This window comes from Nelusetta ayraudi, unplaced genomic scaffold (genome assembly GCF_046127955.1).
Source record: "Nelusetta ayraudi isolate G7.1 ecotype Tasmania unplaced genomic scaffold, CSIRO-AGI_Nayr_v1 ptg000019l, whole genome shotgun sequence".
Classification (NCBI taxonomy): Eukaryota; Metazoa; Chordata; class Actinopteri; order Tetraodontiformes; family Monacanthidae; genus Nelusetta; species Nelusetta ayraudi.
In genome coordinates, this window is record NW_027466069.1 from 9,062,944 (window position 1) to 9,080,000 (window position 17,057).

Below are 17,057 nucleotides of genomic sequence, written 5' to 3' on the forward strand. Positions count from 1 at the left end.
AAATGTCTCCATTGTCCTACGTCACCGTGCGGAACAAAGACGATTCTTCACAATTAGCTGATGTGTTGCCGACGTTCAAGGAGTAATAAATCTCCCCTGTGTTATTGATATTTCTTTTTCGAGCGTATTGGGACGGACGTCGCACGTGACAATGCATGGTTAAATAAATAAATAACCAAACTCAGGTAACGTATTTGCTACCTCAGCTGCTCGCACAGTCACTCGGAATATACAACAAAGAGCTTCTCGGCTACGTGTGAATGTTTGGGGAGAGCATCTTTCCCTCCCTGAACTGGAGTACTCAGCCTTGAAACCCCTGCAGGGCCGGCTGGGAAAACATGGCTGCCAAAGCATTGCATCACACACACACACACACACACGCGCACACACACACACACACACACCCCCCCCAGAACCACAGCCCCGATATCCTTTTTGCAAGCCGCTCTCCTGAGAAAGCCGGTGGGAGTGTGCATGTGAGAAAAAAAAAAAAAGGGAGAGGGGAAAGTAATGCAACAATGATCTGCCCACGCTTTCGGGCATCTCAGCCCGGCTAGCTTCAGTCACTTACCAAGTCCACACAAGTTAGACTCACGGTGAGCATCCTGTTAGTCACAGCGCACCGACGAGCTACAAAGGAAGGAGGGGGGGGGGGGGGGGGGTAATCACGAACGCCTCAGTCTGGCCCGTTTGAGCCAAACTCGCATAAACACGCCGCACATGGGAGAAATTGTGTGTGCCGTGTGTGTTTATGTGTGTATGTGTGTGTGCCTTTGCTTTGTTCTGCTTGCTTATTCTCCTGGGCTGACCAGGTTTTTATCTGCAGGAAGTCCAGGCCGACTGGGCCTCATGTGAGCCGTGCTTCCCATGACCGCCTAGCGTGGCGGCCCGTCGCATGCAGCTTGCAGGGCTTCAGCGTGAGTACTGCCGTCAAGACAACGGAACGTGATTGTGCTAATGAGCTCGATAAAAAGGTTTAAAAGAGAAACACTGCCGGCAGACACAATGACAAGCCGATAGATCGACACCGATCTAACGCGCCTTAATTCTTTTTTTGTCTCTCTGCGGTTTCGCTTCTACATACGATGGAGACTTCCCCGTTTCTGTTTCCTGTCCTCTATTTTCTAGTTCTAGGTTTTCTACACGTATGCACAGAAGGCTCTCGGTAGAATTTGTGATGTCCAAATGTCCCTGAATGCACCACCACCGCCGTATAGGGCTTGTTTGCTACACCTGAACGTCTCACAGGTTCTGCGGATCGCCGTTGAGTGCGCGTTCATGTGACTGTAAGGTGGGGCGCACATGTTACCCGCTGTTGTTGAAAATCATTTCCGGGTGTACGTCGCCGATTTCGCGGTAACATGTGTCCGTTCACAGGTCAATTAGCGGTCGCGGCTAATCGCGGTTAGCTGGCTAGCTCGCCAGCTCACTCGCTATTCGTGGGTTATTCATGGACGCTAGCCGTTAGCTTGTGACCTATTAGAACCTGTATTCTGGATGTACATGACATATTTAAGTTGTTTTATGCTCTTACCAAGGAACCATTGTTCTTATTGTCACAGAAACCACACACACACACACACAAGGAGAGTGATCGATGCCCGAATACGGACAGCCTGACTCCGCCTCTGTTTCTACCTGAAAGAACAATATTTTGTCCTGACCCGACATCCTAAAGCAATGGCTAATTCTCAAGACCCACCCAGCCGTGCTCTCTTACAAGGTATATCCACCTGCAGTGTGCATACATGCAATGCGCTGTAGCTGCGTGGAGCGGAAGATGTTCCCATGCCCTCTTGAGTGCTTCCCGATCGACTCTGCCGCGTCCCCCGAGGGGCCGAGGTTAAGTAAGTGTTAGTGTTATTACTGAGCGAAGCGCCTTAATGAGACCCCATTCAAACGCTCCCTCAGTAGCTGACTGCGGACAGACAGGGCTCCAAGGGGAGTCGAGTTGGGGGGGGGAGTGGGAGGACGTGCTCCAGTGTACGTGAGTGCTTGCACGTTTAGTCTAAATTCTGACAGGTTTAATTTGGGATCTCACCTTATGGATCTCCGGCGCCGGGCAGTGATCGACGACGGGCTGGCAGTCGTCCCTCGGCCTGCAGCTGTTGTCACACCAGCCACAGAGGTGGCCTTGGTCTTCGCGTCCCCAGCATTGGGAACAGTCCGAACTTCCCACTTTACAGTTGTACACCTCAACTAGAAAAGGAGACAGACAGACAGACAGACAGACAGACAGAGAGACAGCGAGGTAATTAGCAGTGTAGCGCAGCGCTAGCGAGCTTCGTTTGTCTCGTCTGCCTCACTTGAACCTGCTGTGAGGAACTTCTGTCTCCTGCTTCTGGCAGCGCTTGTAATTAAACACACACTGTTGAGTCGCACACGATGCCAGATTCAACGGAGAGCTTTTTAGGGCCGCAGCCGCCTGGGGCGACGCTAAATCAAGGAACGAGCGGTCGCGAGACGCATTGTGACTCGCCAGTCTGCGCGGAAGTGTCTCCTCCTCCCCTGTGAAACACACAGACAGGTGACACATTTGCTAACACGAAGGATGTCTGGGCTAGCGGGGCTGTAGGGAGCGTTCTTTTATAGCTCGTTGGCCGCCGCGAGCTTTAAATAAACAGGGCGCACATTTCTACAGCGCTACATTCGGAGCCTTAAAAATAAATCAGGAATAACAAGAGCCGGTGAAGTGGAGGAGAACAAAGCCAGCCAGAGCAGATGATTGCATTCGTGTTCCAACGCGCCTCCCAGTGAGGGGTCCCATTTGGATGCCTGCAACGGGCATCTGCGCGCTGCATTGCTTGTGCATATTACGGCGGGTGCCTGCACGCCGGTGATAAAGTGAGTGTCTTTTTGAATATTTTGTCGACTCGGCACGCCGTGAGGCGGCTCGCGGTGTCCGTTTTCCGCCGCGTGCGGCGCTTTGGCAAGCCGCCCAGAGCCGTTGTTTCACATGTGAGACACACCGACGGCAAACATCTGGGACTGTGGAGAGAGAGAGAGAGAGAAGAAGAGAGAGGGAATGGGAGAGAGAGAGAGAGAGAGAGAGAGAGAGCGGCCTTGCTGGCTGTGCCGCAAAACAACACGCCAAGTTCAACGAGGTGCATCCCCGCTCTCCTCGTCCACCATTGTCGCCGCGGCGCTGGAATTGTGTTGGCGCGGACGCGGTTCGTGAGAGGCGCCGCTAGCACCTTGAAATTGCAGCTCTCCAACGCTTTGCAATCATTATGTGTAATTAGACGGCAACAGAGTGGGATATTTTAGTTAATTACCAGTTGCCCGGCAAATGACGTGTTGTAATACACGCTGTATTATGATTGCGAGGGAAAATCCAGTCCTAACGCTGCGTGTCCCCAGTTAAGAGATTCTTTATTTTTCCACAGTTTTAATTTAATCCACTGGTCTCATCATAAAAAAAAAAACCATCCGCGTCCAGGTGAGGCGCAATCTGTTTGGATTTCTCTTTGTTTTCGCGTGGGTCTAATTATGGTGCAAACACAGCAGAGCCGGGAGTATTTCCCCATTTGCTGTCTGTTCATCAAAACTCTAAGTGAGTGCGAACGCGGCCAAAGTAGCGGCGGTGGTGGTCGCGGCCGCTCACCTCTCATTGGCTTGGGGCTGTCCACAAAAACGTCCTGGGCGTGGCCGCCGAAGAAGCCCCTCCTCCTCAGGTTGAGGTGGTAGATGTGGCTCCTCTGATTGGTGGACAGCTACGGGGGGCAGAGAGCAACATCAAACGTTGATTATTAAAAAAAGTGGGGGCGGGGGCCGGGGTTGCGCAACACACCTCGGCGCTGCTTCTCAAGATAATAATGGGCTCCCTGTCGGCTTATAAACAAGGATTTAAAATAATTGCAATCAAAACAAGTATACAAAGTGCAGGTTTAAGCCCCGCGGTAACAAGCGGTGGCAGGTAAATAGCAGTCGAGCTTTGCTCCTTGTCGGACATCGTGAGTTGGGACCCGAACTCACTGTCACTCCGCTGCACTTGACGGTGGAGCCGTTGAGCCACGTCGCCTCGTACCGCTGCTCCGTCCCAAAGTCGCACTCCAACTCCTCCCCCTGTTGCAGAGGGAAGGGAAAAAAAAAAAAACAGCACCTCATTTCAACACCTACGCAGTTTTTACAATGGAAAAACAAGCGCAAGCAAGCAGCATCTCGCATCGTTCCAAGAGTGAAATAATCACCGCTTACGGACCTAAAACAAGACACTTTTGCGGGTAAAGAGCTCGAGAGCACAACGCGGCCTGGTTGCAATCGACAACTCTGAGAGCGGAGGAGCTGTGGTGAGGGTGGCGGCGGTCGGGGGGGGGGGGAAGAGACCGCAATAACACACAGTAATTGTCCCTGGCAGGAAAAGATGCAATCCATTCAAAAATTCATATTCATAAACATCTGGACCTCCACACCTCGTCATCTGGGAGTCACGGCGATGAATATGAATTTATCCTTCATAGAATCTGGGGCCCTGCGGTTGAGACGAAGCAGGGAAAGCGCGGAGGCCGTAGAGCAGCGGAGAGAGAGCAGCGAGAGATCAGCGACTTAAGTGGAATAAATCGTCTGTCCGCGAATCCTGCCGACTTAAATTGCCCCCCCCCCCCCGCCCCCCACACCCTCTCTCTATTCCTGCCTGCGTCCTGACACCCCAGCAAGCCTCTTTTTTTAGCCGTGAAAACCTGCAACATGTGAAACGGTGAAATCCTCCCCCAGATCCGCTCAGTCTGAGAACTAACACACACACACACGCGCACGCCCGCCGCGCCACCGTCCAACCCGTGCGTCTGTACGAGTGTTTATCGTAGTTTGGCATAAACTATTTATTTTGGCTTTTCTCCCTTAGAAAAGGGGGGAGAAAAAAAAGAGAAAAAAAAGTGTGGGAACCAGAATCTGTCAGGAATTCCGAAACGATCCCGGTGTTGACAGCGCGCGCGCGCACATGCACGCACGCACGTGCACGCAAAGCTGACTGACACCCGCCCCCCCACGTTACTCCCCCCCACCCCTCCGCCCCCTCCCGTGTTGACTCGCCGGCGAGATGAAGACGTTATTCAAACAGTTTGCGGCGCTCTCATAACAAAAGGAGTCGTATGAAATAGCGACCGCATTCACGGCTGCCCCGAGGAAGCGAAGGTTTGTATGTGACTCAGTGTCTGTCACCATGGCAACACAGCGGGGAAGGGGAGGAGGTGGGTGGGGGGCAGGGGGCGGCGAGCTGTGGAAAGGCCAGCCGGGGTTAGGCGGGTGACTGACCGACCACGCCTGGCAACCACTTAGCGCTGGAATTTTTTTTTATTTTTTCCTGTCATTTTTTTCTTCCACAGCGTCCCAATCTTGTCCTTATCGCTGATGCCGGATCAGCGTCTGCCGCGCTCAGTGCGGATTACGGATGAGAATGGGGTGTTACTGGGAGAGAGGGTGGAGGAAGGGGTGGGGTGGGGTGTGTGTGTGTGTGTGTGTGTGTGTGTGGGGGGGGGGGTGAAATGATTCGGAAGGAGTAGCCGAATTTAGAAGCAAACGGCAGGGAGAGAGAGAGCGAGATAAAGCTCCTGCTGCGTGTGCTGCCTCAGACCGACTCCACATTGTGCGACGTGCTGACGAAGACGCGACTCAGCTTGTCGCGCCGAGACACCACCAGATGCACCGCTGAGGCTCCCGCACAGCTGAGGATTGAGCAACACGAGCGGGGAAATAATCATTATCAGCCGCCCCCCCCCCCCCACCCACCCCGCTTTTTAATTTTTCCACATCATATCTATGCACAACGTGAAGAGAACGCCCAAAAAAACCTCAAGTTTCACTCATCCATTGACCCAAATTACAGCACTCATGCGTCCATCTGTGTTGAACCCAGCTTGATGCAAAAAACACCATATGCTTCCTCGTTTTTTTTTTTTTTTCTTCCCCCCTGCTTCCCCAACCCCTCCAATCATTTTCGCAACACGCATCCTGGACGGAGTCCAGCTCCACTTTAGAGCTGCGGGTTGGCTGCCGTACCTCCTGGATGTTGCTGAGGGCCACGGTGAAGTCTTGGGCCATTCCCGACGGCGACGGGGGAACCTCAGAGGCCATCAGGCTCGGGCAGGAAGCGGCATTCTGCGGAGAGGCAGAGGAGGCAGGAAGTGACATACAGGGCTTGAAGAAAACAATGGCTGCCCCCCCACCACCACCACCACCTCCTCCCCTCGCACGCATCCGCTAAGACCCCAAATACCTGTCCTCCTGTCCTGTTTATCTGGAGGGGGAAGAAGGAAATGAGAGGGTCAAGTCCCGCTCTGAGGGAGACAACAATGGCTTGAAATAGGGAGACGACGAGGGATTAGAAAAACAGACCCGGCCTGGACGGTCAGATGGACTTGGTAGCGCAGGAAAGAATGACTCAAAGAAAAACCTAATCGAGCGTTTTTGTCAACCCAGACTCCAGCGGTGCTGCATCGTACTATTAATTATCGCAATAAAAAAATAAAATCTTCAGTAAGCTGCATATGTAGCCCTTAGTTTACAATGCAATGGCTCGGTAAAAAGCAGGGCCATTATCCGGCAAAGACAAGTGGAAGAGGTTGTCACTTCCCTCTGTGACATCACAAAGGGCTGACTTCGAAAAGTGGAGTGAACAGAGTGTGTAATGAACGGTCTTGTGCGACTGCGACGGTCTTCAACGACAAAGCTAGTAGACACGCATCACCGTCAGAATTTGATATCGTGACCGTCGCCTCAAAAACTTGAACTTGAACTTTACAGAGCGTCGAAACCAAAAGAGACTCCAGCTGGCTCGTCAATGGGTTCCTCCTGCACTTTGATGTTGCCTTTTCTTCACGCTCGCGCGATCTCGTTGGACTCGGCGGCCTGACAAGGATGTATTATGAGCTAACAATGTCATGAATGTCTTTGAGTGTCTCAGATGTTTCGACATAATAAAAATGTCCTTTCCTTCGCTTTTTTAGTGGTCTTGTGATATACAGACGAGCGTTAAAGTACCGCAGAGAGAGAGAGAGAAAGAGAGAGAGACAGAGAGAGAGAGAGAGAGGCCTCAGCTGTAAAAGAGAAACCAACACATGACCAGAGGACACGGAGTCACAACCCCTCCCCTTATACTGGTTTTAGAACCCTGGCCACCCAAATCAGCGGGTGGGTGGGGTCTATGTCCTGACACAGGTCATGTGTTCTGGTGGATCAATAAAACGGCGGCAGGGACAGCGGTGATACGCCGGCTGCGGGTGGCATCGGGGGGGAGGGGAGGAGAGGGTAATTGGCTTCAGTGAGGCTCCAGTAGTTTTGGATGATTTTCCCAGTTTCACAGTCATTTCACACGCTCGCGCGTTTCGTTCCCTCTCGAAAGCGGCAGTCTGCGGGGCCCCGGCGAGGCTTTACATTACTAAACGTACATTTACATAATCCATTTGTGTAGCCGCCTACTTAAAAAACGGCGGGGCCTTCCGCTGCGAAACCACCGCTGGAGTCGATTTATCTCTCTCGGACTGACTCTCGATAAAAAGTCAAATACAGTCAATCTACTCTTAGCCGCGCTGGGAAAATCTGGGATAAACGGCAACAAGCAGAAACTTTACAGGCGGCCCCGGGGAGCTTTACGATGGTGCGCCGCCTCGGCGAGGAGTCTGTTAAATTCAAACCACCTGAGATTTTTTTTTACGGCAGCCCCTCAGCGTTTCTTCGTCCCCGGAGTAAGGAACGCCAAAAAAGAAAAAAACCCTTGAGATGAATTACTACGTGGGCCGCTCTCGCCTCACCCGTCTGGACCTTATTTCGATACACACATGCGGATGGCGGCGCAGAGGAGCCCGGAATCACGTCCTCTCGACTGGTGGGATTTTAATCCAGCGAGATCCGAGAGCCGGAGCGATTATTTGATCCCTTGAGGGAGTGAGAATCGGTGGGCGGCGCTCACCTCCATCAGGTTGCCCTTCGACTCGTCCTTGTTGGAGACGCAGAGGTGCTTCTCTTGGTCCCAGTAACACTTCCACCTGGTGCTCAGGCAGCTCACACATCTGCAACAGATGGACACGCATCCTCGCGTAAAACTGCGGGTAATGAGGATCACATTGGGTTTCAATCAGTCCTGCCGCTCTCTTTGTTCCCATTTAGTCAATAGGCATTCTTTTCAAAAGTATGTGAGCCACTGATTCTTTTCTCTTCTTTTTATTGTTACATCAAAGTCGGAGGCCAAAAGTGATTATACACACACATCAAAGTTTGCCTATGATGACGGGAAGTGGAGATTACATGCAGGCCCATTGGTTCCAGGGTCGGAAGGCACGGTTAAGGAGGTTACACCGGGACAAATCAGCTGAGAGGGAAACAAAGCACGTCTCTATGGACGCCACTGGCGAATGACGACGTACACGAGCGCTGCCGGCTTCCTTCTCGCGGGGGGGACAGACGCGCTCTTTTAGGCGGCCACGCCGCACATGATCAGATAAGAAGCCGCGCGTCGCGTAAGGGAGCGGCGTGACGGAGGACAAGCGTGGCCGCCTGCGAATTGAGCGAGGACGAGGGTCTTCAGCCTTTCACCGCGGCCGTTTGAAATGTGACGCCTGCTCATTAAGTCGGTTGGTAATTTCGCGACGAGGGCGAGAAGGAAAAAAAAAGAAGAAGCCCAAAACTACGCGAGAGCGTGTTTTCCTGCGCCGTCTTGCCGCCTCTGAGTCACGGAGCTCTGCGCTGGGTCAGAAACCCGTTTGAAAGCTGTGAATCAGCCCCGATGACGTAACGGACGACACCGTTCCTCGTCTTTACGAACATGACTTCTCTGTTCCTCGGCCAAACACACATTTCTGCTGCGGCGCGTACGCGTGTGCATCAAATACCGCAGCTGAAAATAGTCCAGCCACGACTGGTGCGTTTATTTGAGTAAAAGGTTACTTGTGTGGGGAAATTAAACCTCACATTAGTGCTCGCTTGCTACACAGTATAATTGGAACAAACGGGCTTTTGTCCAAGAGCGTAGTTATGGGCCTTTTATTCTTGAAAAAAAACAAAAAAAAAAACAAGGGAAATCATCCTTCTTGCAAATTAAAAGAGAATTTGTATGGGGATACAGACTCACTTAGTTACAGGCTTAGTGTTGTTTTGTTTTTATTGCATAATTATATTTTGCAATAGTTCCAGGTCTCAGAATTTGGGTCAGGGAGTATTTTGTCCTTGGGAAGTAAAATACGGTTAGAACTGAGGGTGTTGACTCAATGAGGGTTAAAACTGTCGTAAAAAGTAAATATTTGTAATAATAATAATAATAATAATAATAATAATAATGATAATAATGATAAATCTTTCGCCCTTTCTCAGATATACAAAGCTGTAAAAAATATCAGTAGACAAGGATAAACTGCGATTATTTCATTCATATTTGCCAGTTTGTTTGTTGTTTGTTCCAACAGTCAGACAGAGTTTAGGCAGGTCTCAGAAAGATCGATATCCCCACCGTGGCATGTTGTCATTTGGAGTTTTTTCATGTGTAAACCTCTGAAATGTCTGGCATCACTTTTGCTCTGGTTGACCTGCGCATGTAAAGATAAGGCGGCGAGTGAAGCCTGGACCTGCAGTTTGTGTTTGGTGGAAATCAGTTGTGTCGTATTGATCCTCGGGTGTGGATGCAGCAAAAGAGTGTCTGTCTGTTTGTGTGTGTGTGTGTTCCAGATAAACTATCCTAAATGGAACACCTCCACTGTAATGTGTGTGTGTGTGTGTTTGTGGGCGCGTGCGTGTCTCTCAGTGTGTGTGTGTGTGTGTGTGTGTGTGTGTGTGTGTTGCCTGCAGGAGGAGACAGATGTCCCGCACTGGCAACGATAACGCTTCCAGTGATAGCGGCACTCAGAGGGGGTCTTTAGATTGGAGGGAGGTGTGCAGGGGTGCGATGGGTGTGAGGGGATGCAAAAACATTCATGGAAGTGTGTGTGTGTGTGTGTGTGTGTGTGTGTGTGTGTGTGTGTGTATGTATGTGTATGTGTGCTCTGATTAAAAGCAGAAGGGCCCCTCAAGGCTTTTATCAGCTCCAGCTTTTCTGTTTTTCTTAATTCCCTGCTGTCTCTCCACAACACCTATAGGCACACACACACACACACACACACACACACACACACACACACACATTCCCTTTCTCGACTTGACCCCAACACTGTCGGTAAACACGCAGTAACAATAGCCATCCACAGTCATAATGTCCGCACATGTGCACGCACGCACGCACGCACGCACGCACGCACGCACGCACACACACACACGCTAAATACACATTTGGGTTTCTCTCCTCGGGCCTCTCGGTGGACACAGTGGTTAAACACACATCCTCAATCACGTCTCTGTCAGAGAGAAGGCGCTCCAGAAGAAAAGAGAACTTTGAGGGAGAGAGTCGGAGAGAAACGGAGGCCGGCGGGGGAGAGGAGGGCAAACGCTGGGACGTGAGGGTCGACGTAAAAAGCCAACGGAACGGTAGAGATGGCATGTACGCGTGTGTACGAGTGTGTGTGTGTGTGTGTGTGTGTGTGTGAGAGAAAGTGTAAGAGCAGGTCAGGTGGTTGTCGTACTGAGGCCGTATGGCGAGGCAGGAATGCTGTCGTCTGGTTGTCGTTAGCACTCTGCCAGGCGACCACTTTGCGTGGGTCACGGGAGAAACCGTTCAAACACTCCCGGCGCTCACTAACGCATCAGACAAGCGCACACTCAGCCAGGCTGCGTTGAAACCGGGTCCCTAATTTAACACCAGGGAACCGTGAGATCAATAACGATCTCACATTTTTTTGTTTTTCTTGTGGTTTTTTTTTGGGGGGTGTTGTTGTTGTTGTTGTTGAAAATGTTTTCACACCTCAACTAAATGATAACACCTTTTCCCACATGTGTATTTATAATCATGAATATAACGTTTGCTCGTTTTACCAACAAATCATCAAACGACATAGCATCAAATGTCAAAGGACCGAAAAAGGCCGCTGATGTGAACCAGAGATAAACCGAACATTTCACGATGACACGATGACAACGTGCAGAGCGACTTCCTCAGACTAAAAAAAAAAAAAAAAAACTGAGAAAAAAAAAACCTTGTAGAACTTCTGATAACCACGGCTGCTTGTTGCAACGGCTCATTAAAATACACGCACCTCAGTCAATTTGCCTAATAGAAAATTGCAACACGAGCGAATCCGTCTTGGTGATGAGATAGAGAGCGTCAATAACTCATTAAACTTGGTAGACCTGAAAAAATGAGTCAGTCAAATGATCCAGCGATCAAGAGGAATAATAAGCTCATAATAAGCTAAACTGCAGCGATTATTGATTAATCACTTTGCTTATTTCACAGCATATTTCTTTTTTTTTTCTTGTATCGCAATGTTGCAGCCTGACAATATCGGTGGCTGCGCTCGTTTTATTTTAATTTCATTGCTTGCCCACAACAAAAAAAGGAACAGAAGACATTAGCCCTTATTTTCCACCTTTGCCTGGAAAGTTAGAGGATTGATCATTAATATCTTACAACAAATTAAGCAGCCAAGATTTTGGTGATGAAAGCTGAACGGTGAAGCGGCTTTACCTCTGTGAATTTAAAACGAATTGTTGGGCTATTATTACCATCACTGAGTAATGACAGAGGAAAAAGTGAATTAAAAACCCAAGAGTTATCATGGAAAAGAGGGAATTGTTTTCCACCACGAAGTGAACAAAGAGACTCTGTTATCCACTTCCTTTGCAGACAAGTGGCTCGAGAGGCTCTCTTTAGGGATTATTAAAAAAAAAACTAAAAAAAAAAAACAGCTTGATGTGATTAAAATCAGATAGAGTATAGCAGCTCTGCAGTTTGCACATCGGTGCTCATCCTGCGAAAATGGCACTTTGCTCATTATCACCTTCGACAAACCACCGTCTAATTTCACACTCATGGACCTCGCCGCGCCCGGCGCAGGCGCAGGCATGCCGTGCACACGCGCGCGCACCTGCATCCGCTGCGTTCGCACCTTCGGGATGTCTTTGAGCGAGAAAAAAAAAAAAAAAAAAAAAAAGGTGAAAAAAAAGGACCCGCCCAAATGATTTTGATCTCGGGGAACAAGTCACCCACACACACATACACGCGCTCGCGCCCATTCACAAAAGACGTGCGCACTCATGGGCCTCTAAGCCAAAGATCTGCCCATCAGATACGGCGACATCCTCACATGGTCCAACATGGCCGAGGGAGCCAGCTGGATTGCCTCCAGATACAGGGAGAAAAAAATATACCCTCTCTGTGACCAGGCCGTACAAGTCAAAGTCCCTCACCGAAAACAAACATCAACACGAGCAGCCAGACGTACACATCCAATTTCCCCTGGCTTACTGCTTTACAGCATATTAATTCCACATTTGATCCTACACGGAGGAACCCATGAGGAAGCCAAACATGCAATAAACCCTCCAAGAGGACATGTCGGCAATATTTAGCCACCGAGACCTAAATAGAAAGTGTGTGTGTGTGTGTGTGTGTGTGTGTGTGTGTGTGTGTGTGTGCGCGTGTAGACGCGGCAGAGAGTCGGAGGAGCTCCTCTGTTCTTTTAGCCCCGAGCTGTATGTGCAGATCGAGGGTGCCGAGGGAAGTCAGCCTGACATTTGGGCTGCAGAGTCATGAGCACAGACATTGTTTTAATCAAAGTTTATTTATACTGAAGTCTTTTTTTTTTTGTTTGTTTTTTTTTGTTTTATTTTAGAAATCATTTGCAGATCTAGTAGCCACAGAACTGGGGGCCAAACAGTGTGAAAGAAGCGCTGGGGGTTCATGCATCAAAGAGAAAATAATGATGGAGATAATAATTTGCCATGAGTGGATTGAAACCGCCTTTGTTTCATAGAGATCTGAAAGTGAAAAAAGCTCAAGCTTTCCCAAAATTGAATATTTTAACGTATTAGCAATGAATGTCACATATTACGTTACGATTGTTTTGATAAAAGTTCACGCTTTTGGATTTTGTTTGTAAGGTACATGTATATGTTTGTTATGTTTAGCCGAAGGCGGAGATGGAATTTTTTTTTTTACCAGTAATCAAAGAGAAGAATGCTTGAAGAAATTGTACTTTGTCGAAATTTTAGAAATATCGCTTTTATTTTGCTAAAGAAACTGTGATGGAAACGCAGCTAATGACAACAGCTTCATAAGAGCGGTTTAACATTTCCTCATCATCGGACCAACAAAGAACAAGACAAAGGATTCTGTACCACATTGGTAGCATTGTCACAGACAACGCTACCAATTTGTGCGACAAGCGGTGAACATAATCGATCGGCCCGTCCGGAATGTGACAGATATAAGCTCCGCCCTGTCGCCTATTAGCTATGATGAAATAAATCTGGTCTGTGATAATCAGGTTAACAGACCGGCCCGATGAAGGCGCTGGTGAAGAGAATTAGGTAAATAGATGCTTCTTCATTAACGGAACCGAAGACCTGGGGGACTCTCCACCGCGGGGCGACGTGTAAGTTGATGAATTTTAATGTGGAGGGAATTACAGAGACGCCGTTAGTCAGCCAGGCTCCGCCGAAGGAGGAAAAAACAAAAACCTGCATGAATCCAAAATTTGAGATAAAGAGACGGCGACAATGCGAGCGTGACTCACGGTGTCTTGGGGTGTATCACTCCGGTCCTCTCGCAGTCGTAGATGATGAAGCTCCCAGATACCACAGATGTGCCATTCACTTTTATCGCCACAGACACAGTCAGATGATCTGAGGGAAACAAAAGGCATGTAAACAACGCCGCGCGTGTCAAGCATTTCGAGACGCTATCGCTGTCATAACGCAAACACGGCGGGCGGGGCGGGGCCTCGCGCGGCAGTGGCTTTGGCGCTTTCTGGGCGGCGAAAAGGGGAAATGACTTTTGTTCTGATACAAGCCGACATATAAGAAGACTGGGACTGTACACGGCGCACCGTGCTGCCGGATACGGCTGGCTCAGGGCCAACCGGACGCCCGGCCTCATTCTCACCTGCGCTGGGGAGGATTGATTGGTAGTTCTCTCGAGGGAGCAGCGGACAGGTCTGGATCTGAGCGGGTCCCGAGTCCAGGTGCACGGTGGCCGACGTGGAGACGCCCGGCCCGTATTCGCACTCCACCCGCGAGCCCACCAGGTCAGGCACGCTGCCATTTATCAGGATGCCGACATCCTGCGGCGGGAGGAGGGAGGGGGAGGGGGGGCGTGGAGGGAGAGGGGAGGAGGGAGGTTGATAACAGGAGCATTAATCCAAAAATAAGCACTCGTGCAAAAGAAATCCATTTGAGGCAAACAAACGCATTAAAATCCCGTCCTGTCTGGTCCATTAAAGGGCACAAAACGAAATTGGCTTCATCTCAAGTTTGCTTGAGTTCAGGAGGAGAAAGACGGAGGGAGAGGGAGAGAGAGAGAGAGAGAGAGGGGGAGAGAGAGAGAGACAGAGAGAGAGAGAGAGAGAGAGAGAGAGAGAGAGAGAGAGAGAGAGGAGCTAATGTGCAATGAAGAAAGCAGATGGCTCGGCGCTACATTTGCGTCTAAATCTGGCCACACGACGAGGTATGACAGACGCAATAATGAGAAACACAACACCTCGCCGACACCGCTGAATTTCAGCGTAATGATTTCTCAGTGAGAGGAGCAGAGCAGGTCGTGTAGAAGAGGACGGATGGATGGACGAGCAGGCGGGCGGGCGGGCAGATGCAGAGGGAGATCTGCGTTTTCCAAGCAGCCGAGAGTCCCAAAGATCTCCGCCATTGTCTTTCAGAAAGGAGGCCGATTGTTCGGCCGGAGCGACCATTTCCTGTCGGAAGGGGGCCGAGCTTCCTGTTTGCAGAGACGACCTCGGGCCGATCTTCCTGTGACTGCGCGGAGACGTGACGCGGCCGGAAAAGTTTCACCCCCCTCCGCCCGCCAAGACCGACCCACACAGCAACGCGAGTGTCCGCAATTAATGAACCAATTAATGACCTGTCGTCCCGCCGCCTCGTCTAATCGCCGCTCTGTAATTAAAGGGCAAATAACCTCCAAGTGTCAAAACTGGGCCGGCTAATTACGGCGGTGCTTATTATTGTGCCTCGGCGACATGATACACCAGAGAGGGGAAGCGACGGGTTGAAAACAACAGTTTACATGCGGCCGCGGGTGAGAGGTTTGGGGGGGGCGGGGGGGGTAAGAATGCCTTCGGCCGCGACAATCAGGGGTTGTGATTACCAGCGGACGAGCGGCGTGACGGAGGAGTCCCTTCCTCTCCGAGTCACATCCAGAAAACACCAAAATGAATATGTGGGGCGCGAGAGACGGGAGATTTGGCTAAGTAACGCTCGTCACTGAAGTCACGATGCTATTACGGAGCTAATCCCACTCAAATGATCATTTTTTTGGGGGGGGGTTGCAGCCTGGGGTTGATGCTGTATCTAAAGTAAACTTACTGCTGCTGCAGAAACTGGGAAAAATGAAATTCTTTTTTAATACGGTTTATGTCAGCAGTGCTGATGTCTGAGCTAAACAAATAACATTGAAAACCACTAAGTAAGCGACTCATTGGGGTTTTCTTTGCACATTTAGCAGCGTGACACTCCTCAAACTACCGCCCGTCTGCAGAAATCACGGCTTTTTAAAACCCCTGTCTGCTGTTGAATACAATATTTGTCACTTACACTTTCTTGTGTGTAATTGCTAAAGGAATGACTGGTCGCCTTGTTGGGGAAAAAAAAAAAAATCACATGCAAATGAAATAGCAACAACAAGCCCAAAAAAAACAAACAAATCAAATCCATTTCTGAAGCTTCCCTATCACGACTTGTCACCGTCGCCTGTGAAAAACGACCTCCCTCTGTTGCAATTTTGGTCACAGTGCAAAGCCAATAAATTACACTGTAGAATTGATCCACGCTACAGCAATAAACTCACCACTTCCCGTCAGCGGCTGTGTGATGAGATTTGACTGAGAAACGCTCTCGTCTGTCTGCTTCTCGTGAGAAAGCAAACGAAAACCAAACGGTTTTACTGGGAGCATTAAGCAGCGTTTAATAATCATAACACAAATTAGCGTTAGTGTTAACGTGCTACTTGGGCCGAGGCTTACAAGCTAATCTGACACGCCAGCCGAGTCGGCGGTTTATTAAGGCTTCTGCACAGACTCGTACTCGATTATTGAAGTGGGGACACATTTGAAAAAAAAAGGAAAATTGCGCGATGAAAGAGTCTAAACATAAAAAAAAAATACCCCCCCCCAACGACGCCCTCCCAAAGTGTCTTTACTAATTCTGGAAATTAGGCGAGGGACACCTGCAGGTATCAAAGTCCAAGTTAATCACTGTTAGTTAATGCTTTCTCATGCTGTTCAAAGCTTTCCTTTTGCACGCAGCTGCTTCGCTGTTTTGCCACCAAAGTAGCGAGGGAAGCCCTGAGCGACTTTTCGGTCACAGTTCTCCTAAAATGTTCAAGAAGGAATGCGACGGACGGCAGGCTTTCGCGGGGAGCACGGCCCCCCCCCCCCCCCCCCACACACACACACGCAAGCGCACACTTGCGGAGTCGACGGTATCGAGCCGCCATCCCGCCATCGGAGAAAGTGGCCACGTTTAGCCCTTTCAATACTCATGTTTTAACTTTGCACGCTCCGTTTAACTTTAATCTGGTAAACAGATCTGTGCATGCTGCAGGAAGCCGGGTGCAATTTCTGCATTAAGCGCGGCTTCCGTTTTGCAGAGCGGGGCAGCAGAGTTGCTCATCATTTTCCGGCAGGCTCCGGATGAACGGAGGTAAAAAGGTAGAATACAGAAAGAGAAGGGCCGAATGTAATCCCGGACCAATTTGCCTTAATACAAGGATATGAGTTTTTGGGAGTTTTGCTGTCTATTTGTCTCTCCTTTTCACACTCGCCGTCCAAGTTTATAATCACTCGGCAGCCTCTGATTAGCTCCAGCCGAAGAGCCCGGACATCTGGAAATCCCCCCGGTGACCCTGAAAGCTGCACGCCGCCGGCTTGTTTCACGACAACAGATTTCTGACCAGTTGGGCGAATCTGGCAGCAAAGCAATTTCTGATACATCATTAAACCTGAATAACTTTACAAATCCGGGCAAGCGCA

The 17,057-nt window shown here is 49.8% G+C and overlaps 1 protein-coding gene across 1 annotated transcript in view; it reads right to left on the reverse strand.

Moving 5' to 3' along the window:
* plxnd1 (plexin D1) overlaps positions 1 to 17,057 on the reverse strand; it is a 76,345-nt gene that overhangs the window by 45,394 nt on the left and 13,894 nt on the right. The window contains exons 7-13 of the mRNA XM_076027017.1: positions 13,961 to 14,138; positions 13,593 to 13,701; positions 7,907 to 8,006; positions 5,998 to 6,096; positions 3,976 to 4,065; positions 3,605 to 3,713; positions 2,042 to 2,199 (exon numbers count right to left, since the gene is read on the reverse strand). Of these exons, the coding sequence (XP_075883132.1) occupies positions 2,042 to 2,199; positions 3,605 to 3,713; positions 3,976 to 4,065; positions 5,998 to 6,096; positions 7,907 to 8,006; positions 13,593 to 13,701; positions 13,961 to 14,138 (843 nt within the window). The remainder of the gene's footprint in view (positions 1 to 2,041; positions 2,200 to 3,604; positions 3,714 to 3,975; positions 4,066 to 5,997; positions 6,097 to 7,906; positions 8,007 to 13,592; positions 13,702 to 13,960; positions 14,139 to 17,057) is intronic.